The sequence below is a fragment of the Haliotis rubra genome, unplaced genomic scaffold (genome assembly GCF_003918875.1).
Source record: "Haliotis rubra isolate DU_JTF1 unplaced genomic scaffold, ASM391887v1 Scf551, whole genome shotgun sequence".
NCBI classification, from domain to species: Eukaryota; Metazoa; Mollusca; class Gastropoda; order Lepetellida; family Haliotidae; genus Haliotis; species Haliotis rubra.
The window spans coordinates 557290-584918 of record NW_025767248.1 but is presented as its reverse complement, the minus strand read 5'-3'; the positions used below and the strand labels follow the sequence as shown (position 1 = coordinate 584918).

General features: G+C 42.8%; 1 protein-coding gene across 1 annotated transcript in view; it reads right to left on the bottom strand.

Moving 5' to 3' along the window:
- Nucleotides 1-27629, bottom strand: part of LOC124253777 — a 292031-nt gene that overhangs the window by 32529 nt on the left and 231873 nt on the right. Inside the window, 1 exon segment of the mRNA XM_046687609.1 lies at nt 786-896. Coding sequence (XP_046543565.1) covers nt 786-896 — 111 coding nt within the window.

The window sequence follows — 27629 nt, the reverse complement described above, 5'->3', positions numbered from 1 at the left end:
GTACCGATGAATTTCACTTTAAACAAAAAAGTAAATCAAATTAAGTGAAATTAAGATTGCGAATCTTTATAATTCTACCTTGCCAAATGAACATTTAAATCTCAGAATTTTATTCAACTTAGGATAAAAGTTGTTTAACAAACGATCATAGATTCAAATCGCTATTATTGGTTTGTATTACAAGGTGGTAAGCGCAGTAGATGGAACAGTGAAACAAATGCACACGTGCGGTACGTGATGAGCGTTAACTTAAACCAACCCTACTTGTTCTAGGTGTATCATCTAATGTGCATACCCCCTTGTAATACAAACCAATAATAGCGATTTGAAACTATGATCATTTGTTAAACAACTTTTATCCTAAGTTGAATAAAACTATGAGATGGTAAAATTATGAGGATAATCTTAATTTTGCTTTAATCGATTTACTTTTTTGTTTAGAGTGAAATTCATTGGTACGTGTTCACTGCAACCAGACTATAGTGTATGTTATCATGTGCTACACTACTGCATGTTACTATGTCATACACTAATACATGTTACCATGTCCTACATCGCTTCATGTTAAAATGTGCTACACTAGTGTATGTGTCTTTGATTTACAAGCGGGATGTGCTTCCATGCCCCGTTATACACACAGTACAATCCATGAGTGAATGAAAAGCCTCAAAGCCTGGACTTGTACATACAACAGCTGACAAATGTTCTGAGAGATTCAAAACTCAACCTGTGCATGTTACCAATGCACTTTACTGACAGCCTGATGTCTGTTGGTGATGACTCACCTGTTCCTGTGCTGCTGTAGCCTGTGTCATGCTGTGGGGGTGCTCCTGTGGGGAGGGCACAGGGCTGTGGAGGACTGAGGCATGCCCTGCACAGCTACTGGAAGAACCAATCTGAAATACAAAGCAAACATCAGATCCAGCTGAACAGCTTACCTCCAGCTCATCTACATGGTCTGAACATTTCATCCAGTGATTATCTGAACTCCAGCGTTTTGTGATGTACAACAGTGATAGGCAAGCATACCACTGAGAGATGTGATGACAAAGAGAGGGCTGAGACAACAGTGTGTCTGATCTGGAGACATCAGGAGACCTCTGCAAGAAAACCATGCTTGTGTAAGCAACATAGTTTCTAATGTTTAGACAGACCTGACCATGTGTTGAAGAAAGATGTCAGTCTCAACAGCCACTGACTCCACAAAGAGCCACTGAGTGGGGAGCCTTGAAAATATAACAACCATTTAATAACACGGTGACAAGCAATATTCCACTCTCCTCCCCCTCGCAGATTACCTTGCACAAAGGGCAGCCAGAGATAGGAGAAGAAGTATTTATAGTCTTTTGATACAGTCATGGTTGGATAGATATGTAGTACAAGCGCTCTTACTACACAAAGATAGCATGGAAGGGTAGCTTTGGGCTGACTGACTGTCATGTAGCAGAAGTCTGGGTGCCATGTAGCAGAGGTCTGGGTGTCAGGTGACAGAAGTCTGGGGGTCAGGTGACAGAAGTCTGGGTGTCAGGTGACAGAAGTCTGGGGGTCAGGTGACAGAGGTGTCAGGTGACAGAGGTCTGGGTGTCAGGTGACAGAGGTCTGGGTGTTAGGTGACAGAGGCCTGGGTGTCACGTGACAGATTCTGGGTGTCAGGTGACAGAAGTCTGGATGTCAGGTGACAGAGGTCTGGGTGTTAGGTGACAGAGGCCTGGGTGTCACGTGACAGATTCTGGGTGTCAGGTGACAGAAGTCTGGATGTCAGGTGACAGAGGTCTGGGTGTCAAGTGACAGATTCTGGGTGTCAGGTGACAGAGGTCTGGGTGTCAGGAGACAGATTCTGGGTGTCAGGTGACAGAGGTCTGAGTGTCACGTGACAGAGGTGTCAGGTGACAGTGGTCTGGGTGTCAGGTGACAGAGGTGTCAGGTGACAGAGGTCTGGGTGTCAGGTGACAGAGGTCTGAGTGTCAGGTGACAGAGGTCTGGGTGTTAGGTGACAGGGGTCTGGGTGTCAAGTGACAGATTCTGGGTGTCAGGTGACAGAAGACTGGGTGTCAGGTCACAGTGGTCTGGGTGTCAGGTGACAGAGGTCTGGGTGTCAAGTGACAGATTCTGGGTGTCAGGTGACAGAAGACTGGGTGTCAAGTGACAGGTCTGGGTGTCAAGTGACAGATTCTGGGTGTTGGGTAACACTGGTTTTGGTATAAGGTCACAGTGGCTTCGATGTTACGTAAAAGATGTCTGCTATGACTTGTCTTAAACACTCTGTCCCTATCTGTCATATGTTTTCTGTTTGCTTCATTTGACTGCTCCCATTTTCAAATCAGGGACTGACTGCAGCGTAATACCCTGTCTCTGGTTCCATTGGTTAAAGCCAGCTCCACTGGCATGATTAGAATCCAAAGAGTCCCCAGATGCAGTTCAGCAAGATGGGTGATGTATCACCTCTCATCAGCTGATCAAGTCATAACAATTCTGCCAATGTCTCTGGTGGCACAGATACAAAATCATATTGACTTTTTCACTTTTGCTGAATGGCTGCTTTCACAATGCCACCAGAGATGCAATATGAACTAAATGTTGTTCCAATGTATGAGTTGACTGTCGTGTTGTTCCAATGTATGAGTTGTCTCGTGTTGTTTTAATGTACGAGTTGACTGTCGTGTTGTTCCAATGTATTAGTTGACTGTCGTGTTGTTCCAATGTATTAGTTGACTGTCGTGTTGTTCCAATGTATGAGTTGACTGTCGTGTTGTTCCAATGTATGAGTTGACTGTCGTGTTGTTCCAATGTATTAGTTGACTGTCGTGTTGTTCCAATGTATGAGTTGACTGTCGTGTTGTTCCAATGTAGTAGTTGACTGTCGTGTTGTTCCAATGTAGTAGTTGACTGTCGTGTTGTTCCAATGTAGTAGTTGACTGTCGTGTTGTTCCAATGTAGTAGTTGACTGTCGTGTTGTTCCAATGTAGTAGTTGACTGTCGTGTTGTTCCAATGTATTAGTTGACAATGGACATGCTTGTAATAAACTATAGTAATACTGAAATCAGTGATCATTTCACTTCGTTTTAACTGTTACATACTGTAGATAGCCGTTGTAAACTGCAAAAACTGGGTGCAGGCTAAATCTGAAGCACAACTGTTTTCATCAAAGTCTCTTCATCCTGTTTTGTCACAATTCAGAATCAACCCACATCCTTTCTTAATCCTCTCAGACAGTTTGCTTTCTGGATCTGAGAGATGAAAGCAGTTGCTGATGAAGAGCTGACAATTAGACTGGGCTTTCAAGACATTTTTATTCCCGCCACATGCTGAAGCTAGCAAAGACAACATGCTCCATGAAGGGAGGCAGGTAGCACTGACTGGCAGATTAAGAAGCGGTTTTAGACATTTCCAATTGGAGCATGAGATGACGACATACAACTAGTATCATACCATCGTGGTCACTGCAACAGGCTCTATTACCTCAAGACCTAGAAACCATCCTCGATAATCTCCAGAGTATACCTTACGATCACTCTCCACTATACCCTGGATGCATCCACAGCTTTGCCCGATGATTTTATTACCTCCCTTGGCTGGCTTTTTATCCAATCAGGTGTCTACGCCGGGAAGTTGAGCGAACCAATCACAACTCACTTTTGCTTCTTAAATTATCTAAACGTTTAAACTTGGCAACACAATTGATGCAGAGGTACTCTGAAAGATGTAGAAGGAGTTCTTTTATATATTTTTTTTAAAGTTTCAGATCTGTCAATTTGTCTGTATTATTTCCCCCCCAAAATGAGTGGTACTGCCAACAAACCTTCACGACTGCGACCGCTATCTTTGTCAACACTGGCCAACTCGGATGTAACGGCAGCTTAGCTGATAACACAATGAAACAATGTGGACCCACACACATGGAGCACCACAACACAAGGAACACTGTGGACCCACACACATAAAGGACCATAACACAAGGATCACTGTGGACCCACACACATAGAGGACCATAACACAAGGAACACTGTGGACTCACACACATAGAGGACCATAACACAAGGAACACTGTGGACTCACTCACACGGAGGACCATAAGACAAGGAACACTGTGGACTCACACACATAGAGGACCATAACACAAGGATCACTGTGGACTCACACACACGGAGGACCATAACACAAGGAACACTGTGGACTCACACACATAGAGGACCATAACACAAGGATCACTGTGGACTCACACACACGGAGGACCATAACACAAGGAACACTGTGGACTCACACACATGGAGGACCATAACACAAGGATCACTGTGGACTCACTCACACGGAGGACCCTAACACAAAGAACACTGTGGACCCACACACATAAAGGACCATAACACAAGGATCACTGTGGACCCACACACATAGAGGACCATAACACAAGGAACACTGTGGACTCACACACATAGAGGACCATAACACAAGGATCACTGTGGACTCACTCACACGGAGAACCATAAGACAAGGAACACTGTGGACTCACACACATGGAGGACCAAAACATAAGGATCACTGTGGACTCATTCACACGGAGAACCATAAGACAAGGAACACTGTGGACTCACACACATGGAGGACCATAACACAAGGATCACTGTGGACTCACTCACACGGAGGACCCTAACACAAAGAACACTGTGGACTCACACGGATAGAGGACCAAAATATAAGGATCACTGTGGACTCACACACATAGAGGACTAAAACATAAGGGTAACACAAGGATCACTGTGGACCCACACACATGGAGGACCATAACACAAGGAACACTGTGGACTCCCTCACACGGAGGACCATAAGACAAGGAACACTGTGGACTCACACACATAGAGGACCAAAACATAAGGATCACTGTGGACTCACACACATAGAGCACCAAACCATAAGGATCACTGTGGACACACACACATGGAGGACCACAACATAAGGATCACTGTGGACCCACACACATGGAGGACCATAACACAAGGATCACTGTGGACTCACACACATAGAGGACCAAAACATAAGGATCACTGTGGACTCACACATGGAGGACCAAAACATAAGGATCACTGTGGACTCACACACATAGAGGACCAAAACATAAGGATCACTGCGGACTCACACATGGAGGACCATAACATAAGGAACACTGTGGACCCACACACATAGAGGACCATAACACAAGGATCACTGTGGACTCACACACATAGAGGACCATAACACAAGGATCACTGTGGACTCACTCAAATAGAGGACCATAACACAAGGATCACTGTGGAGCCACACACATGGTGGACCATAACACAAGGAACCCTGTGGACCCACACACATGGAGGACCATAACACAAGGATCACTGTGGACCCACACACATAGAGGACCATAACACAAGGATCACTGTGGACTCACTCACATAGAGGACCATAACACAAGGATCACTGTGGACTCACTCACACGGAGGACCATAAGACAAGGAAAACTGTGGACCCACACACATGGTGGACCATAACACAAGGAACACTGTGGACCCACACACATGGAGGACCATAACACAAAGATCACTGTGGACCCACAAACATGGAGGTCCATAACAAGGAACACTGTGGACTCACAAACATGGAGGACCATAACACAAGGATCACTGTGGACTCACTCACACGGAGGACCATAAGACAAGGAAAACTGTGGACCCACACACATGGTGGACCATAACACAAGGAACACTGTGGACCCACACACATGGAGGACCATAACACAAGGATCACTGTGGATCCACACACATGGAGGACCAAAACACAAGGATCACTGTGGACCCACACACATGGAAGATCCTAACATAAGGATCACTGTGGACCCACACAGATAGAGGACCATAACACAAGGATCACTGTGGACCCACACTGATAGAGGACCATAACATAAGGATCACTGTGGACCCACACACATGGAGGATCCTAGCATATAGTGTACCTAAAGGATATACTCTCACAGCTGTGTGTACGAGGAATGATTTACATGCTGGTGAGAAGTACAGGATTGTGCTTTCTGGGACAGACCAGTGTTCCTGGGACAGAAAGACATCCCACACATATTGAAGTCTAGTAGAGCAGATCCACCCTCTCTTTGACAACCCAGTGAGAGCTGCTGTAGTGTTGAACAGATGTGTAGAACTTCACAATTTTGCTTAAGGATCAAAATCAATGTGAGCACTTAGGCAGCCATCATTCAAACCCAGCCAAGTGAAACTCCTCGTCGCTTACATGACTAGCACCTCATTTCAGATTCTTACACCTCATTAAATCACAAAATATGCTTCCTAAACCTACAACAAGAAAACTGATGGACAGAAAGGCATTTCTTGAACTTTGACGTATCAGTAAGAGCTTAATTGCAGCAGAGTGACATGTCTTTGAACAGGTCTCAGTCATTCCACTTGAGAATCATACACAAGTTTTCTGCAAGTGTGAACACAAAACATTTGCTAACTCTCATCTAGCCCACCCAAGTCACACAATAAATGGCAGCAATCTCTGCCAATCATAGGCACCCAATCAATTTCCTCACCATCAAATAGAAAGTAGAAACCGTATAATTTTATTACTAGTAGAGAGCAACAGGAAGCAAATCTTAAAACACCTCTTGAATATATGGCATCTGAAGCAATAAGTGTGTGCACCGAACATATAGAGCATCTGCCGTACTGACAGTGGTCAGCTAATATGAAGGTCATCTGCTGTAATGAGGATTCTATAACATATATAGTATGTCTGTTGTAATTAAAGTGCACCTGTACAAGAAGGAATGTAGCATCACTGTAGCAGCTGCTTCCACAAAACATACATGTCAGCATCAGTATAGCACCTGTATAGCACCTGTACCTGTATAGCCCCTGTACCTGTATAGCCCCTGTACCTGTATAGCCCCTGTACCTGTATAGCACCTGTATAGCACCTGTACCTGTATAGCCCCTGTACCTGTACAAGGGAGGTGAGCACCTGTATAGCCCCTGTACCTGTACAAGGGAGGTGAGCACCTGTATAGCCCCTGTACCTGTACAAGGGAGGTTAGCACCTGTATAGCACCTGTACCTGTACAAGGGAGGTTAGCACCTGTATAGCCCCTGTACCTGTACAAGGGAGGTTAGCACCTAGCCCCTGTACCTGTACAAGGGAGGTGAGCACCTGTATAGCACCTGTATAGCCCTGTATAGCCTGTACCTGTACAAGGGAGGTGAGGTATAGCACCTGTACCTGTACCTGTACAAGGGAGGTGAGCACCTGTATAGCACCTGAACCTGTATAGCCCCTGTACCTGTACAAGGGAGTTGAGCACCTGTATAGCCCCTGTACCTGTACAAGTGAGGTGAGCACCTGTATAGCACCTGTACCTGTATAGCCCCTGTACCTGTACAAGGGAGGTTAGCACCTGTATAGCACCTGTACCTGTACAAGGGAGGTGAGCACCTGTATAGCCCCTGTACCTGTACAAGGGAGGTGAGCACCTGTATAGCAAATGTACAAGAGAGGTGAGCTGTATAGCACCTGAACCTGTACAAGGGAGGTGAGCACCTGTATAGCCCCTGTACCTGTACAAGGGAGGTTAGCACCTGTATAGCACCTGTACCTGTACAAGGGAGGTGAGCACCTGTATAGCCCCTGTACCTGTACAAGGGAGGTTAGCACCTGTATAGCACCTGTACCTGTACAAGGGAGGTGAGCACCTGTATAGCACCTGTACCTGTACAAGGGAGGTGAGCACCTGTATAGCACCTGTACCTGTACAAGGGAGGTGAGCACCTGTATAGCCCCTGTACCTGTTCAAGGGAGGTGAGCACCTGTATAGCACCTGTACCTGTACAAGGGAGGTGGCGAGCATCACTAGACATCTTGCACAGAACCTGACAAACAGCCTTCCCCGCCTCACTGCCCCGCCCTCGCCTCACAGCCCCGCCTCACTTCCCTGCCTCACTGCTCCGCCTCACTGTCCCGCCTCACTGCCCCTCCTCACTGCCCCGCCTCGCCTCACTGCCCCGCCTCACTTCCCCATTACATGTCCCTGTATTTCAACTGCCGGAGCTGCCCCACCCTTACAGATTGGTGTAATCGTCAATTACTTAACATTAAAACCATGCTGCTGCTATTCTTGTTTGATAACAACCCATTGCCATGGCAAATCACCAAGCTAATGTGTGTGGTTACGAGACTGTCACCCAGTGCTGTTAACGCCACATGAATAGTCATACAGTCTCAACCAAATCCTGCATTTGTCATTGACAGAACAATCCTTCACACATGATCTCCGTGAACATCCAGAAAAAGACAGTGTTCGATATTTCATGGCTATCTAATTTCTTGATATAGGTGATATACCTGTAGCCTCTCTCACTTCCAAGGACGCCCGGCCGGGTCAGCTTGTCTGCCAGAGACACTGCCAGTTGGTTTGATGCTGTTAAGTTCACTTATCATCGGGTCTACTTTTGTGCAATGCAAGTTGTGCTTATACACCAGGTAAACAAATCCCTGTTTAAGATTCAAATAAGTGCTGATTGTCTGCCACTGGTCAAACAGTGCAAGAAGGAATTACCCATAATTCCACAAACAAATCTATCTTGAAGCTGATAGGATTTCCAAATAAACCCTTCTCCTCCAGAAATGGCACACTGCTCAATAATTTAGTCTGGAGTTATGTTTTTGACAAGTCTATGTCTGCTATTCCTAATTCTGGACCAATAAATTTGGTAGTGGTATTATGTCCAACCAGCAGACACAATGACCAATGTAACAATATCCTCAAATCAATAGCATAATGCCAGTGTCTGTGCCACAGCCTGCCTCGGTCCTCCGCGTCCTCCCTCGTCCTCTCTACATGCCGGCGTGTCACCAGGGAAAGCAAAGAAGTAATTTCAACTATAATCAAGCCTTTCCCCACTCACATCACCTGTACTTCATATGGCATGTGTGGCGCCAAGTTTCAGTGCTGACATTCCCCTACTGTAGGCAGGTTCTCACACTGTTCTCTCCCCACTCACATCACCTGTACTTCATATGGCATGTGTGCCGCCAAGTTTCAGTGCTGACATTCCCCTACTGTAGGCAGGTTCTCACACTGTTCTCTCCCCACTCACATCACCTGTACTTCATATGGCATGTGTGCCGCCAAGTTTCAGTGCTGACATTCCCCTACTGTAGGCAGGTTCTCACACTGTTCTCTCCCCACTCACATCACCTGTACTTCATATGGCATGTGTGGCGCCAAGTTTCAGTGCTGACATTCCCCTACTGTAGGCAGGTTCTCACACTGTTCTCTCCCCACTCACATCACCTGTACTTCATATGGCATGTGTGGCCAAGTTTCAGTGCTGACATTCCCCTACTGTAGGCAGGTTCTCACACTGTTCTCTCCCCACTCACATCACCTGTACTTCATATGGCATGTGTGCCAAGTTTCAGTGCTGACATTCCCCTACTGTAGGCAGGTTCTCACACTGTTCTCTCCCCACTCACATCACCTGTACTTCATATGGCATGTGTGGCGCCAAGTTTCAGTGCTGACATTCCCCTACTGTAGGCAGGTTCTCACACTGTTCTCTCCCACTCACATCACCTGTACTTCATATGGCATGTGTGGCCAAGTTTCAGTGCTGACATTCCCCTACTGTAGGCAGGTTCTCACACTGTTCTCTCCCCCACTCACATCACCTGTACTTCATATGGCACGTGTGTGCCAAGTTTCAGTGCTGACATTCCCCTACTGTGAGGCAGGTTCTCACACTGTTCTCTCCCCACTCACATCACCTGTACTTCATATGGCATGTGTGGCCAAGTTTCAGTGCTGACATTCCCCTACTGTAGGCAGGTTCTCACACTGTTCTCTCCCACACTCACATCACCTGTACTTCATATGGCATGTGTGGCCAAGTTTCAGTGCTGACATTCCCCTACTGTAGGCAGGTTCTCACACTGTCCTCTCCCCCACTCACATCACCTGTACTTCATATGGCATTTGTGCCAGCCAAGTTTCAGTGCTGACATTCCCCTACTGTAGGCAGGTTCTCACACTGTTCTCTCCCCACTCACATCACCTGTACTTCATATGGCATGTGTGCGCCAAGTTTCAGTGCTGACATTCCCCTACTGTAGGCAGGTTCTCACACTGTCCTTTCCCCACTCACATCACCTGTACTTCATATGGCATGTGTGGCGCCAAGTTTCAGTGCTGACATTCCCCTACTGTAGGCAGGTTCTCACACTGTTCTCTCCCCACTCACATCACCTGTACTTCATATGGCATGTGTGGCGCCAAGTTTCAGTGCTGACATTCCCCTACTGTAGGCAGGTTCTCACACTGTTCTCACACAGCTGTATTGTGGAGAATTGTGGGGAACATATACTTCAACCGGTACATTTCCATTCCGACACACAAATTATCCATTATCAATGAAAAAATATCCTTCTCATTTCACAAAAAAAGAAAGAATTGCTTCTTTCTGCTGCATATTTCTTGCCCAGCCAGAACTGATAAGTGACGATAGCAGGATCTGGCAAAAGTGTCAGCATTCCCGTTCTCCTGGTTATGTTGAGGTTGTATGTCTCCTAGTCATGTTGAGGTTGTATGTCTCCTAGTCATGTTGAGGTTGTATGTCTCCTGGTCATGTTGTGGTTGTATGTCTCCTGGTCATGTTGAGGTTGTATGTCTCCTAGTCATGTTGAGGTTGTATGTCTCCTGGTCATGTTGTGGTTGTATGTCTCCTAGTCATGTTGAGGTTGTATGTCTCCTGGTCATGTTGAGGTTGTATGTCTCCTGGTCATGTTGAGGTTGTATGTCTCCTAGTCATGTTGAGGTTGTATGTCTCCTGGTCATGTTGAGGTTGTATGTCTCCTAGTCATGTTGAGGTTGTATGTCTCCTGGTCATGTTGTGGTTGTATGTCTCCTAGTCATGTTGAGGTTGTATGTCTCCTGGTCATGTTGAGGTTGTATGTCTCCTGATCATGTTGAGGTTGTATGTCTCCTGGTCATGTTGAGGTTGTATGTCTCCTAGTCATGTTGAGGTTGTATGTCAGTCCTTGGAGAAGGAAGGTAATGTTGGACAGTACAAAAGTAGAAAATATTAAGTTCTATCAGATGTGACAAAAGTTCATGACACCGGAAGCTTTGGGTCAAAAGGTTCTGTAAATCCTGGCACCGGAAGCTCTGGGCCAAAAGTTTCTGTAAATCCTGGCACCGGAAGCTCTGGGCCAAAAGTTTCTGTAAATCCTGGCACCGGAAGCTCTGGGCCAAAAGGTTCTGTAAATCATGGCTTCAAGTTCCAGATCAGCCCTGATTATAAACATTTGTCTGACATCAACTTTCTCCGACTCAGACCTCACTTGGGTGTCCTCACCCATCAAGCTGTCAAAATTGAGGCATTACTCAAAATACCATCTCTAGAACATGGAACCGCAACTTAACAACTCACAAATATGCCAACAATTCTTGAGCCAGGAGCTAGGCTACAGTGAGTTCAGTATTCAGTACCCCCAAGATAGTTCAGTATTCAGTACTCCCCAAGATAGTTCAGTATTCAGTACTACCCAACATAGTTCAGTATTCAGTACTCCCCAACATAGTTCAGTATTCAGTACTCCCCAACATAGTTCAGTATTCAGTACTCCCCAAGATAGTTCAGTGTTCAGTACTCCCCAACATAGTTTAATATTCAGTACCCCCAAGATAGTTCAGTATTCAGTATCCCCCAACATAGTTCAGTATTCAGTACTCCCCAACATAGTTCAGTATTCAGTACTCCTCAACATAGTTCAGTATTCAGTACCCCCCAAGATAGTTCAGTATTCAGTATCCCCCAACATAGTTCAGTATTCAGTATCCCCCAAGATAGTTCAGTATTCAGTACCTCCCAACATAGTTCAGTATTCAGCACTGCCAAAGATTGTTCAGTATTCAGAACCCCCGAACATAGTTCAGTATTCAGGACTCCCCTACATAGTTCAGTATTCAGTACCCCCCAAAGACAGTTCAGTATTCAGTACTGCCCAGCATAGTTCAGTATTCAGTACCTCCCAACATAGTTCAGTATTCAGTACTCCCCAAGACAGTTCAGTATTCAGTAATCCCCAACATGGTTCAGTATTCAATACTCTCCAACACAGTTTAGTATTCAGTATTTCCCAACACAGTTGAATATTTCCGAAAAATGTTTCAAGTATTCCCGAGCACAGTTCAGTTTTCCCTGCCACAGATCAGTGTTTCCAAACAGAATTAATATTTCCCAACAGATTTCAGTTTTCTCCAAGACTGTTCAGTATTTTCCCAACAGATTTCAGTTGTCCCTAAGATAACATGACAACGTATGGTATGGATTTACAACTTCTTTAATATTTACAACACAACGTTTCTGGGCAACTTCTTGCCCCTTCATCTGGTGAATGATAGCATATGGTACGAGCAAAATATATAGTATGTACAGGAAGCCAGTGAGATACCATATCGTACAATATTCTGTCATTCACCTGATGAAGGGGCAAGAAGTAGCCCAGAAATGTCGTGTTGTAAATATTAAAGAAGTTGTAAATCCATACCATACGTTGTTATGTTACCTCCCAACTTTTAAATGCCCATCAAGCATCGGTTCCCTAAGATAGTTCAGTATGACGAAACAGAAATATGTATTTCCCCAGTCAGGGAGGGCGTTTACAAAAACTTAGTTGTATTCCCAGAAGAGTTCCGTATTACCCAAGGAATCTGTTTACAAGAACTCTTCTCTCATCTCAGCCTCCCCAGGGGCTCAGCACACAACAATCAGTCGTGGAAACTAAATATGACAAGTATTGGCCTGGTCCCATACTCTGGCCCCAATTACCTCGCTGCTACAAGTATCTAATGAACAATGTCATCTACATAAAAGCGATGGCTTGTTTGCTGTGACTGGAGGCAGCACACTCCAATATTGATGAAAGTTCATGCCGAGACCGGCAGCTCCCAACTGGGGGCAATACTTGTGTTCCCGGGCGGGTATCGCTAGTGCGTGTGCCAGACAAAATCCCCTTCAGACCCTGCTTCCCCTAGAAGCCATGAGGCAGATGGGAGCAACTCACTGTCTCCAACTGTGTATAGACACATGTTGATCAACACTCTGTCTCGCATACAAAGGTCATGTGACACTGTCCTATACATCAGGTATATCACCTGTCATAGCAAGAACATGAGACACTGTCTTATACATCAGGTATATCACCTGTCATAGCAAGAACATGTGACACTGTCTTATACATCAGGTATATCACCTATCATAGCAAGAACATGTGACACTGTCTTATACATCAGGTATATCACCTATCATAGCAAGAACATGTGACACTGTCTTATACATCAGGTATATCACCTATCATAGCAAGAACATGTGACACTGTCTTATACATCAGGTATATCACCTGTCATAGCAAGAACATGTGACACTGTCTTATACATCAGGTATATCACCTGTCATAGCAAGAACATGTGACACTGTCTTATACATCAGGTATATCACCTGTCATAGCAAGAACATGTGACACTGTCTTATAAATCAGGTATATCACCTGTCATAGCAAGGGCATGTGACACTGTCTTATACATCAGGTATATCACCTGTCATAGCAAGAACATGTGACACTGTCTTATACATCAGGTATATCACCTATCATAGCAAGAACATGAGACACTGTCTTATACATCAGGTATATCACCTGTCATAGCAAGAACATGTGACACTGTCTTATACATCAGGTATATCACCTGTCATAGCAAGAACATGTGACACTGTCTTATACATCAGGTATATCACCTGTCATAGCAAGAACATGTGACACTGTCTTATACATCAGGTATATCACCTGTCATAGCAAGAACATGAGACACTGTCTTATACATCAGGTATATCACCTGTCATAGCAAGAACATGTGACACTGTCTTATACATCAGGTATATCACCTGTCATAGCAAGAACATGTGACACTGTCTTATACATCAGGTATATCACCTGTCATAGCAAGAACATGTGACACTGTCTTATACATCAGGTATATCACCTGTCATAGCAAGAACATGTGACACTGTCTTATACATCAGGTATATCACCTGTCATAGCAAGAACATGTGACACTGTCTTATACATCAGGTATATCACCTGTCATAGCAAGAACATGTGACACTGTCTTATACATCAGGTATATCACCTGTCATAGCAAGAACATGTGACACTGTCTTATACATCAGGTATATCACCTGTCATAGCAAGAACATGAGACACTGTCTTATACATCAGGTATATCACCTGTCATAGCAAGAACATGTGACACTGTCTTATACATCAGGTATATCACCTGTCATAGCAAGAACATGAGACACTGTCTTATACATCAGGTATATCACCTATCATAGCAAGAACATGTGACACTGTCTTATACATCAGGTATATCAACTATCATAGCAAGAACATGTGACACTGTCTTATACATCAGGTATATCACCTATCATAGCAAGAACATGTGACACTGTCTTATACATCAGGTATATCACCTGTCATAGCAAGAACATGTGACACTGTCTTATACATCAGGTATATCACCTGTCATAGCAAGAACATGTGACACTGTCTTATACATCAGGTATATCACCTATCATAGCAAGAACATGTGACACTGTCTTATACATCAGGTATATCACCTGTCATAGCAAGAACATGTGACACTGTCTTATACATCAGGTATATCACCTGTCATAGCAAGAACATGTGACACTGTCTTATACATCAGGTATATCACCTGTCATAGAAGAACATGTGACACTGTCTTATACATCAGGTATATCACCTGTCATAGCAAGAACATGTGACACTGTCTTATACATCAGGTATATCACCTATCATAGCAAGAACATGTGACACTGTCTTATACATCAGGTATATCACCTGTCATAGCAAGAACATGTGACACTGTCTTATACATCAGGTATATCACCTGTCATAGCAAGAACATGTGACACTGTCTTATACATCAGGTATATCACCTATCATAGCAAGAACATGAGACACTGTCTTATACATCAGGTATATCACCTGTCATAGCAAGAACATGTGACACTGTCTTATACATCAGGTATATCACCTGTCATAGCAAGAACATGTGACACTGTCTTATACATCAGGTATATCACCTGTCATAGCAAGAACATGTGACACTGTCTTATACATCAGGTATATCACCTGTCATAGCAAGAACATGTGACACTGTCTTATACATCAGGTATATCACCTGTCATAGCAAGAACATGAGACACTGTCTTATACATCAGGTATATCACCTGTCATAGCAAGAACATGTGACACTGTCTTATACATCAGGTATATCACCTGTCATAGCAAGAACATGAGACACTGTCTTATTCATCAGGTATATCACCTGTCATAGCAAGAACATGTGACACTGTCTTATACATCAGGTATATCAACTATCATAGCAAGAACATGTGACACTGTCTTATACATCAGGTATATCACCTTTCATAGCAAGAACATGTGACACTGTCTTATACATCAGGTATATCACCTGTCATAGCAAGAACATGTGACACTGTCTTATACATCAGGTATATCACCTGTCATAGCAAGAACATGTGACACTGTCTTATACATCAGGTATATCACCTGTCATAGCAAGAACATGTGACACTGTCTTATACATCAGGTATATCAACTATCATAGCAAGAACATGTGACACTGTCTTATACATCAGGTATATCACCTGTCATAGCAAGAACATGTGACACTGTCTTATACATCAGGTATATCACCTGTCATAGCAAGAACATGAGACACTGTCTTATACATCAGGTATATCACCTGTCATAGCAAGAACATGTGACACTGTCTTATACATCAGGTATATCACCTGTCATAGCAAGAACATGTGACACTGTCTTATACATCAGGTATATCACCTATCATAGCAAGAACATGTGACACTGTCTTATACATCAGGTATATCACCTGTCATAGCAAGAACATGTGACACTGTCTTATACATCAGGTATATCACCTGTCATAGCAAGAACATGTGACACTGTCTTATACATCAGGTATATCACCTATCATAGCAAGAACATGTGACACTGTCTTATACATCAGGTATATCACCTGTCATAGCAAGAACATGTGACACTGTCTTATACATCAGGTATATCACCTGTCATAGCAAGAACATGTGACACTGTCTTATACATCAGGTATATCACCTGTCATAGCAAGAACATGTGACACTGTCTTATACATCAGGTATATCACCTATCATAGCAAGAACATGTGACACTGTCTTATACATCAGGTATATCACCTGTCATAGCAAGAACATGTGACACTGTCTTATACATCAGGTATATCACCTGTCATAGCAAGAACATGTGACACTGTCTTATACATCAGGTATATCACCTGTCATAGCAAGAACATGTGACACTGTCTTATAAATCAGGTATATCACCTGTCATAGCAAAAACATGTGACACTGTCTTATACATCAGGTATATCAACTGTCATAGCAAGAACATGTGACACTGTCTTATAAATCAGGTATATCACCTGTCATAGCAAAAACATGTGACACTGTCTTATACATCAGGTATATCAACTATCATAGCAAGAACATGTGACACTGTCTTATACATCAGGTATATCACCTATCATAGCAAGAACATGTGACACTGTCTTATACATCAGGTATATCACCTATCATAGCAAGAACATGTGACACTGTCTTATACATCAGGTATATCACCTATCATAGCAAGAACATGAGACACTGTCTTATACATCAGGTATATCACCTGTCATAGCAAGAACATGTGACACTGTCTTATACATCAGGTATATCACCTGTCATAGCAAGAACATGTGACACTGTCTTATACATCAGGTATATCACCTGTCATAGCAAGAACATGTGACACTGTCTTATACATCAGGTATATCACCTGTCATAGCAAGAACATGTGACACTGTCTTATACATCAGGTATATCACCTGTCATAGCAAGAACATGTGACACTGTCTTATACATCATAGCAGGATGAGGAAATGACATGACAGCTGCTCGTTATATTCATCAAGTCATAAGACCCCACGTTGTACCACATTTTGGACGTAACAGAACTCACATCTTACAGCAAGACAACGCATGTGCATACACTGCCAGAGCAACATTAGACTTCCTAAGACAACATGGCATCCAAACCCTACAATAGCCTGCAATGAGTTTGGATTTAAGTCCAATTGAACACCTTTGGGAAGAGATTCAAAGAAGACTGAATGACCTCCAACCAAGGCCGACAACTGCGGCTCGACTCTATCAGGCATTTCAGAAAGTATGGACCCAAGTGCCTATGGCCTTCATCATCCGGCTAATTCATTCCATGTACAGACAATGCAACGCTTTTATTGATGCCACACACACAACACTGACTTTGGGGTATCTTAAACGCACCATTTTTGGTGATTTTCTTTGTGTGAACTCTAAATGTGATTCCCGAAAATGTGTTAACCATAATTGTCAAATTTGAACTCAATCCTCCGTTTTGATTGTTAATTAGAGGGAATTAAAGCATGTGCTTTAAGAAACCGCTATCGGCGCGACATTTCTTTTGTGGTCAGTATATATATATCTGTTCGAGCCAGACCATGTGGTGTACCTCACCATCTGATGTCACCTTACAATTCAGCGCAAGAAGCTCTCCAGCAACATGACCGATGTTCAACTTCATGTGCCTAACAAGACATTACAGTTTTCAGTTAGAAAACCATTATATTTAAAAACATGTCTTGCGGAAACTGTCTGTTTTCCTGTTGCCTCCACTACTTAGCATGTTGTCCAGCCCTGTAACTCAGCGGGCCACTCACTCACTTCACAAGTGCCATCTGTGATCAATATGGAACCACTCACAATATTTTCACAAACCCTCAACATCACTTCTCCATGCTATCCCTCCTTTCTTCCCAGGACAAGTTGTACAACTCTGTTTTTCTTGTACTTCTGTCTGTCACAGCATTCATTACACTACCTCACTTATCAAGCAGGCAATGTTCAGCCATAATTGATGACATACATCACCAATAAATCAGCTCCTACAACATAACACTGTGAACATAATTAATACACCATACAGCATCTTCACTGGGCAACACCATACAGCATCTTCACTGGGCAACACCATACAGCATCTTCACTGGGCAACACCATAATACATCTTCACTGGGCAACACCAGAAAGCATCTTCACTGGGCAACAAGGATCTTGATACACCACACAACATCCAGTGTTTTATTTGTGGACAAGCTGGTTGATACACCACATAACATCCAGTGTTTTACTAGTAGATAATTTTGTAGATACACCACACAACATCCAGTGTTTTACTTGTGGACAAGTTTGTGGATACACCACATAACATCCAGTGTTTTACTTGAAGACATGTTTGTTGATACACCACATAATATCCAGTTCTTGCCTGTCACAGAAGCGTGTTGATACACCACATAACATCCAGTGTTTTACTTGTGAACAAGCTGGTTGATACATGACATAACATCCAGTGTTTAACTAGTAGATAATTTTGTAGATACACCACACAACATCCAGTGTTTTACTTGTGGACAAGTTTGTTGATACACCACATAACATCCAGTGTTTTACTTGAAGACATGTTTCTTGATACACCACATAATATCCAGTGTTTTATTTGTGGACAAGCTTGTTAATATACCACATAAGATTCAGTGTTTTACTTCTGTACAAGTATGTTGATACGCCACATAACATCCAGTGCTTTACTTGTGGACAAGTTTGTTGATACGTCACATAACATCTAGTGTTTTACTTCTGTACAAGTATGTTGATACACCACATAATATCCAGTGTTTTATTTGTGGACAAGCTTGTTAATATACTACATAAGATTCAGTGTTTTACTTTTGTACAAGTTTGTTGATACGCCACATAACATCCAGTGTTTTACTTGTGGACAAGTTTGTTGATACACCACATAACATCCAGTGCTTTACTTGTGAACAAGTTTGTTGATACGTCACATAACATCCAGTGTTTTACTTGTGGACAAGTTTTTTTGATACACCACATAACATCCAGTGCTTTACTTGTGGACAAGTTTGTTGATACGTCACATAACATCCAGTGCTTTACTTGTGGACAAGTTTGTTGATACACCACATAACATCCAGTGCTTTACTTGTGGACAAGTTTGTTGATACGTCACATAACATCCAGTGCTTTACTTGTGGACAAGTTTGTTGATACGTGTCCAGTGTTTTACTTGTGGACAAGTTTGTTGATACACCACATAACATCCAGTGCTTTACTTGTGGACAAGTTTGTTGATACGTCACATAACATCCAGTGCTTTACTTGTGGACAAGTTTGTTGATACACCACATAACATCCAGTGCTTTACTTGTGGACAAGTTTGTTGATACGTCACATAACATCCAGTGTTTTACTTGAAGACATGTTTGTTGATACACAACATAACATCCAGTTCTTGCCTGTCACAGAAGCTGGTTGATACACCACATAACATTCAGTGTTTTACTTGAAGACAAGCTTGTTGATACACCAAAACACATCCAGTTCTTGCCTGTCACAGAAGCTGGATGATACACCACATAACATTCAGTGTTTTACTTGAAGACAAGCTTGTTGATACACCAAAACACATCCAGTTCTTGCCTGTCACAGAAGCTGGTTGATACATGACATAACATCCATTGTTTTACTTGAAGACAAGCTTGTTGATACACCAAAACACATCCAGTTCTTGCCTGTCACAGAAGCTGGATGATACAACACATAACATCAAGTGTTTCACTTGTGGACAAGCTTGTTGATACACCACATAACATCCAGTGTTTTACTTGTGGACAAGTTTCTTGATACACCACATAACATCCAGTGTTTTACTTGAAGACAAGCTTGCTGATACACCACATAACATCCAGTCCTTGCCTGTCACAGAAGCTGGTTGATACACCACATAACATCCAGTCTTTGCCTGTCACAGAAGCTGATTGATACACCACATAACATCCAGTGTTTTACTTGTGGACAAGCTTGTTGATATACCACAAAACATCCAGTGTTTTACTTGAAGATATGTTTCTTGATACACCACATAACATCCAGTGTTTTACTTGTGGACAAGCTTGTTGATACACCACATAACATCCAGTGTTTTACTTGTGGACAAGCATGTTGATACACCACATAACATCCAGTGTTTTACTTGAAGATATGTTTCTTGATACACCACATAACATCCAGTGTTTTACTTGTGGACAAGCATGTTGATATACCACATAACATCCAGTGTTTTACTTGTTGACAAGCATGTTGATACACCACATAACATCCAGTGTTTTACTTGTTGACAAGCATGTTGATATACCACAAAACATCCAGTGTTTTAATTGAAGATATGTTTCTTGATACACCACATCACATCCAGCGTTTTACTTGTGGACAAGCATGTTGATTCACCACATAACATCCAGTGTTTTACTTGTTGACAAGCATGTTGATACACCACATAACATCCAGTGTTTTACTTGTGGACAAGCTTGTTGATACACCACATAACATCCAGTGTTTTACTTGTGGACAAGCATGTTGATTCACCACATAACATCCAGTGTTTTACTTGTGGACAAGCTTGTTGATACACCACATAACATCCAGTTCTTGCCTGTCACAGAAGCTGGTTGATACACCATATAACATCCATTTTTTTACTTGAATACTTTCTTAATACACCGCATAAATTCCAGTATTTTACTCAAAGAAAAGTTTGTAATATTATTATTATTTTTGTTTTTATTATTATAGGATATTTATATAGCGACATATCCAGGCAACTCGTGCATGCTTAGGGCGCTGGTATTTTTGTTTTTCCCTCGATCATTGGATGTCAATCTCAACGGGACATCATATTACCAATCTCAACTCCCTGGGGAGTATACAACTCTTGCAGCCACTAGGCGCACCGAGTTATTGTGGCTTTCTCATCCTAATGAGTTACCCATTCACAGCTGGGTGGACTGGGACACATAGTCACAGTACTTTGTCCAAGCTTACTGCACGTTGCTGTACCCACAATTAGGTTTTGTACGTATTCGTGTGGCCAACTTCTGGTCATATACCAACGGATTCGTGGGTTCTTTTAAGTGCACAGGGTTGTGTACTGTACACTAGGGGTTGTGACAACACTGAAAGAGTCTGCACACAAAGTTGACTCCAAGGTTTTTACACCCGGTCACAGGTGGACTCGATCCTGACACCTCAACATCGCTGGATCTTCACTCTGCTGATGCATACAGTGTTTCAATATAATAAATAACATATTTCTGTAAAATGAACATACACAAACAGAATTTCAATCAGAAAGCCATTTCTTCCCAGCATTCTCTATACATTAAGCAGGATATTTGTAGCCCATATGTCATCGTTATTCGCTGACGTGGTTCTCTAGTTCAAACCGCTTGTGCTCATCAACTGTTACAATTTATGAGAGAACAGTGATGTGATTTCTGCTGCTCAGGGAGGGTGGCGGTAAGTCTGCACTGGGGGAAGATAACATAGATAAATAGCCGCAGTCGGAATTGCCCTCATCCACAATCAAAGGCAACATTGCTGATAAAACCTGGCTTGAATTACCACATATGGAGAACAAATTTCTCCTGTAAATACGCCTCTTGTGGGAGAGTGATAAGCTTCTCTTTGTGATAAAACTCACCAACAACAAAGTTGTGAAGCTACCTGCATGAGAGGTAAGTGAAAAGGTACCACAGCAGAAGTAGTGAACATGTACCACAGCCGTCAGTGAACATGCACCACAGCAGACAGTGAACATGTACCACAGCAGTCAGTGAACAAAAACAGTCAGTGAACATGTACCACAGCAATCAGTGAACATGTACCACAGCAGTCAGTGAACATGTACCACAGCAGACAGTGAACATGTACCACAGCAGTCAGTGAACATGTACTGTCAGTGAACATGTACCACAGCAATCAGTGAACATGTACCACAGCAGTCAGTGAACATGTACCACAGCAGACAGTGAACATGTACAGTCAGTGAACATGTATCACAGCAATCAGTGAACATGTACCACAGCAGTCAGTGAACATGTACCACAGCAGACAGTGAACATGTACAGTCAGTGAACATGTATCACAGCAATCAGTGAACATGTACCACAGCAGACAGTGAACATGTACCACAGCAGTCAGTGAACATGTACAGTCAGTGAACATGTACCACAGCAATCAGTGAACATGTACCACAGCAGTCAGTGAACATGTACAGTCAGTGAACATGTACCACAGCAATCAGTGAACATGTACCACAGCAGTCAGTGAACATGTACCACAGCAGACAGTGAACATGTACAGTCAGTGAACATGTATCACAGCAGACGGTGAACATGTACCACAGCAGACAGTGAACTATATCACAGCAGACAGTGAACATGTACAGTCAGTGAACATGTACAGTCAGTGAACATGTACCACCGCAGTCAGTGAACATGTACCACAGCAGACAGTGAGCATGTAGTCAATGAACATGTACCACAGCAGACAGTGAACATGTACCACAGCAGTCAGTAAACATGTACAGTCAGTGAACATGTACCACAGCAGTCAGTGAACATGTACCACAGCAGTCAGTGAACATGTACCACAGCAGTCAGTGAACATGTACCAAAGCAGACAGTGAATGTGTATCAGAGCAGACAGTGAACATGTAGTCAGTGAACATGTACCACAGCAGTCAGTGAACATGTACCACAGCAGTCATTGAACATGTACCACAGCAGTCAGTGAACATGTACCACAGCAGACAGTGAACATATACCACAGCAGACAGTGAACATGTATCAGAGCAATCAGTGAACATGTAGTCAGTGAACATGTACCACAGCAGACAGTGAACATGTACCACTACAGACAGTGAACATGTACCACTACAGACAGTAGATATGTACCACTACAGACAGTAGACATGTACCACTACAGACAGTAGACATGTACACTACAGACAGTAGACATGTACCACAGCAGATAGTGAACATGTACCACTATAGACAGTGAACATGTACCACTACAGACAGTAGACATGTACCACTACAGACAGTAGACATGTACACTACAGACAGTAGACATGCACCACAGCAGACAGTGAACATGTACCACTACAGACAGTGAACATGTACCACTACAGACAGTAGATATGTACCACTACAGACAGTAGACATGTACCACTACAGACAGTAGACATGTACACTACAGACAGTAGACATGTACCACAGCAGACAGTGAACATGTACCACTACAGACAGTGAACATGTACCACTACAGACAGTGAACATGTACCACTACAGACAGTAGATATGTACCACTACAGACAGTAGACATGTACCACTACAGACAGTGAACATGTACACTACAGACAGTGAACATGTACCACTACAGACAGTGAACATGTATCACAGCAATCAGTGGACATGTCCCAGCAGACAGCAAGAATGGTTGTATAATTTAGACCGTAATATGGAGAAATGAGCATAAAAAGCAATTGACATTTGAAAATATAATCACTCAAATAAGACAAATTTGACAATCACTTCAAACAACCAGTTTGCAGGACACATCACAATCCAACTTGAGAAGGAAAACACCATTCTGACTAAATTGCATGAAATTGTTTAATTAAAAAAAATCAATGAACTAAAAAATATGGTCAATAACTGGCGTCGTGCAAGACTGCAGAAAATCTATAGATGATGTAGAAACTGCCATCTCCCTCCACAGCAACAGCCAAATGGCTGTCTCAGTCATGTAAAACAGATCAACTCAACCCATTATTTAAATGCCCATAGAAAATCGCTGTAAGTAGCAATATCTGGCTGCATCACCAACAGCAATACTCAGCCCATACATACAGCTTGCCACAAAGTCCACTCAACTACTCCACAATACTGGGCAGCTCAACTACTCCACAATACCGGGCAGCTCAACTACTCGACAATACCGGGCAGCTCAACTACTCAACAATACCGGGCAGCTCAACATAACACAACAAGCTGGGCAGGCTGATCACAGGTTCTCCTCTCCAGGGTTGAAGTAAAGAAATACACTAGAATCCTGTCTAGAAGTGTTAGTCTAGGTCTGTCAGAATATGTCCTGTAAACTGCAGAATCCTGTCTAGAAGTGTTAGTCTAGGTCAATCAGAATTCGTTCTGTTAACTGTAGAATCCTGTCTAGAAGTGTTAGTCTAGGTCTGTCAGAATACATTCTGTTAACTGCAGAATCCTGTCTAGAAGTGTTAGTCTAGGTCTGTCAGAATACATTCTGCTAACAGCAGAATCCTGTCTAGAAGTGTTAGTCTAGGTCTGTCAGAATACATTCTGTTAACTGCAGAATCCTGTCTAGAAGTGTTAGTCTAGGTCTGTCAGAATATGTCCTGTTAACTGCAGAATCCTGTCTAGAAGTGTTAGTCTAGGTCAATCAGAATTCGTTCTGTTAACTGTAGAATCCTGTCTAGAAGTGTTAGTCTAGGTCTGTCAGAATACATTCTGTTAACTGCAGAATCCTGTCTAGAAGTGTTAGTCCAGGTCTGTCAGAATATGTTCTGCTATCTGTAGAATCCTGTCTAGAAGTGTAAGTATGGGTCTGTCAGAATACATTCTGCTAACTGTAGAATCATGTCTAGAAGTGTAAGTATGGGTCTGTCAGAATACATTTTGCTAACTGTAGAATCCTGTCTAGAAGTTTTAAGTATGGGTCTGTCAGAATACATTCTGCTAACTGTAGAATCATGTCTAGAAGTGTTAGTCTAGGTCTGTCAGAATACGTTCTGCTAACTGTAGAATCCTGTCTAGAAGTGTAAGTATGGGTCTGTCAGAATACATTCTGTTAACTGTAGAATACTGTCTAGAAGTTTTAAGTATTGGTCTGTCAGAATACGTTCTGCTATCTGTAGAATCCTGTCTAGAAGTTTTAAGTATGGGTCTGTCAGAATACATTCTGTTAACTGTAGAATCCTGTCTAGCGTTGTTAGTATGGGTCTGTCAGAATACATTCTGCTAACTGTAGAATCCTGTCTAGCGTTGTTAGTATGGGTCTGTTAGAATACATTCTGTTAACTGTAGAATACTGTCTAGAAGTTTTAAGTATGGGTCTGTCAGAATACATTCTGCTAACTGTAGAATCCTGTCTAGCGTTATTAGTATGGGTCTGTCAGAATACATTCTGCTAACTGTAGAATCCTGTCTAGCGTTGTTAGTATGGGTCTGTCAGAATACATTGTGTTAACTGTAGAATACTGTCTAGAAGTTTTAAGTATGGGTCTGTCAGAATACATTCTGCTAACTGTAGAATCCTGTCTAGCGTTATTAGTATGGGTCTGTCAGAATACATTCTGCTAACTGTAGAATCCTGTCTAGCGTTGTTAGTATGGGTCTGTCAGAATACATTCTGCTAACTGTAGAATCCTGTCTAGAAGTGTAAGTATGGGTCTGTCAGAATACATTCTGTTAACTGTAGAATACTGTCTAGAAGTTTTAAGTATGGGTCTGTCAGAATACGTTCTGCTATCTGTAGAATCCTGTGTAGAAGTGTAAGTATGGGTCTGTCAGAATACGTTCTGCTAACTGTAGAATCATGTCGAGAAGTGTAAGTATGGGTCTGTCAGAATACATTCTGCTAACTGCAGAATCCTGTCTAGAAGTGTTAGTCTAGGTCTGTCAGAATACATTTTGCTAACTGTAAAATCATGTCTAGAAGTTTTAAGAATGGGTCTGTCAGAATACATTCTGCTAACTGTAGAATCATGTCTAGAAGTGTTAGTCTAGGTCTGTCAGAATACATTCTGCTAACTGTAGAATCATGTCTAGAAGTGTAAGTATGGGTCAGTCAGAATACATTCTGTTAACTGTAGAATACTGTCTAGAAGTTTTAAGTATGGGTCTGTCAGAATACGTTCTGCTATCTGTAGAATCCTGTCTAGAAGTTTAAGTATGGGTCTGTCAGAATACGTTCTGCTAACTGTAGAATCCTGTCTAGAAGTGTAAGTATGGGTCTGTCAGAATACATTCTGTTAACTGTAGAATACTGTCTAGAAGTTTTAAGTATTGGTCTGTCAGAATACATTCTGCTAACTGTAGAATCCTGTCTAGCGTTGTTAGTATGGGTCTGTCAGAATACATTCTGCTAACTGTAGAATCCTGTCTAGCGTTGTTAGTATGGGTCTGTCAGAATACATTCTGTTAACTGTAGAATCCTGTCTAGCGTTGTTAGTATGGGTCTGTCAGAATACATTCTGCTAACTGTAGAATCCTGTCTAGCGTTGTTAGTATGGGTCTGTCAGAATACATTCTGCTAACTGCAGAATCCTGTCTAGCGTTGTAAGTATGGGTCTGTCAGAATACATTTTCTTCAGTGTCAGAATCATGGCCACCCAACCTGCACCTGTCTTTCGTCTTGAGGATTCAGGAATTGCTTCCCAGTGAATGTCTTTTATTCCTGTTGGCCTATCACTGCTGTGCAATTACAGCTGGAGATCCTGTCTGTGACAACAATGGCCTCCCCACAGAACTGCCTTACCCCTACAATGTCCCCCCTCCTGGGTCCCTTTCTGTGACAACAATGGTCTCCCCACAGAAAGGCTGTCCCCCCTCTGTCGCACTGCCATTCTGCAGCAAACCTGGGCAGCAGGCGGATATTATACACAATATATCATTCCACGGAGCTTCATTAACAACTCAGATCCAATTTTCTCACAAAATAACTCAGGATTAAGACAACATTATGGATACAAGATCCCACACCTTTCAATAAGACTGCACACTACAATATCCCACTACACAATCCACCAAACCTACAATATCCCACTACACAATACACCACACCTACAATATCACTACACAATACACCACCTACTGTCCCCACATGTGTCCATACAATATCCCACTACACAATACACCACCCAGCTACACACAATACACCACACCCCACAATATCCCACTGTACACCACCCCACAATATCCCACATCTCCCACTACACAATACACCACTGTCACAATCCACTACACAATACACGCACCACACCTACACTACACACACCACACACCTGTCCCTACAACACAATACACACCCTACAATATCCTCCTAACACAATAACCCATTACACAATACACCACACCTACAATATCCACTGATACACCATGTACCACCCACTACACAATATCCCGCTGCCACAATGTCTTGTGTCCCACTCCACATACACCACACCCCACAATATCCCACTGTGCACTGTGTCCACTACACATCCCATGTACACCCTCCACTACCACTGTGTCCCACCTGTACACCACCTGCCAATATGTTATCCACATGCACTACAACTGTGTCCACTGGCCACACCTGTGTCCACTGTGCCACATACAATGTCCACTGTGATACACCACACTACAATGTGTCCACCACACACCTCCACTGTGTATCCACTGCACATACCCACACCT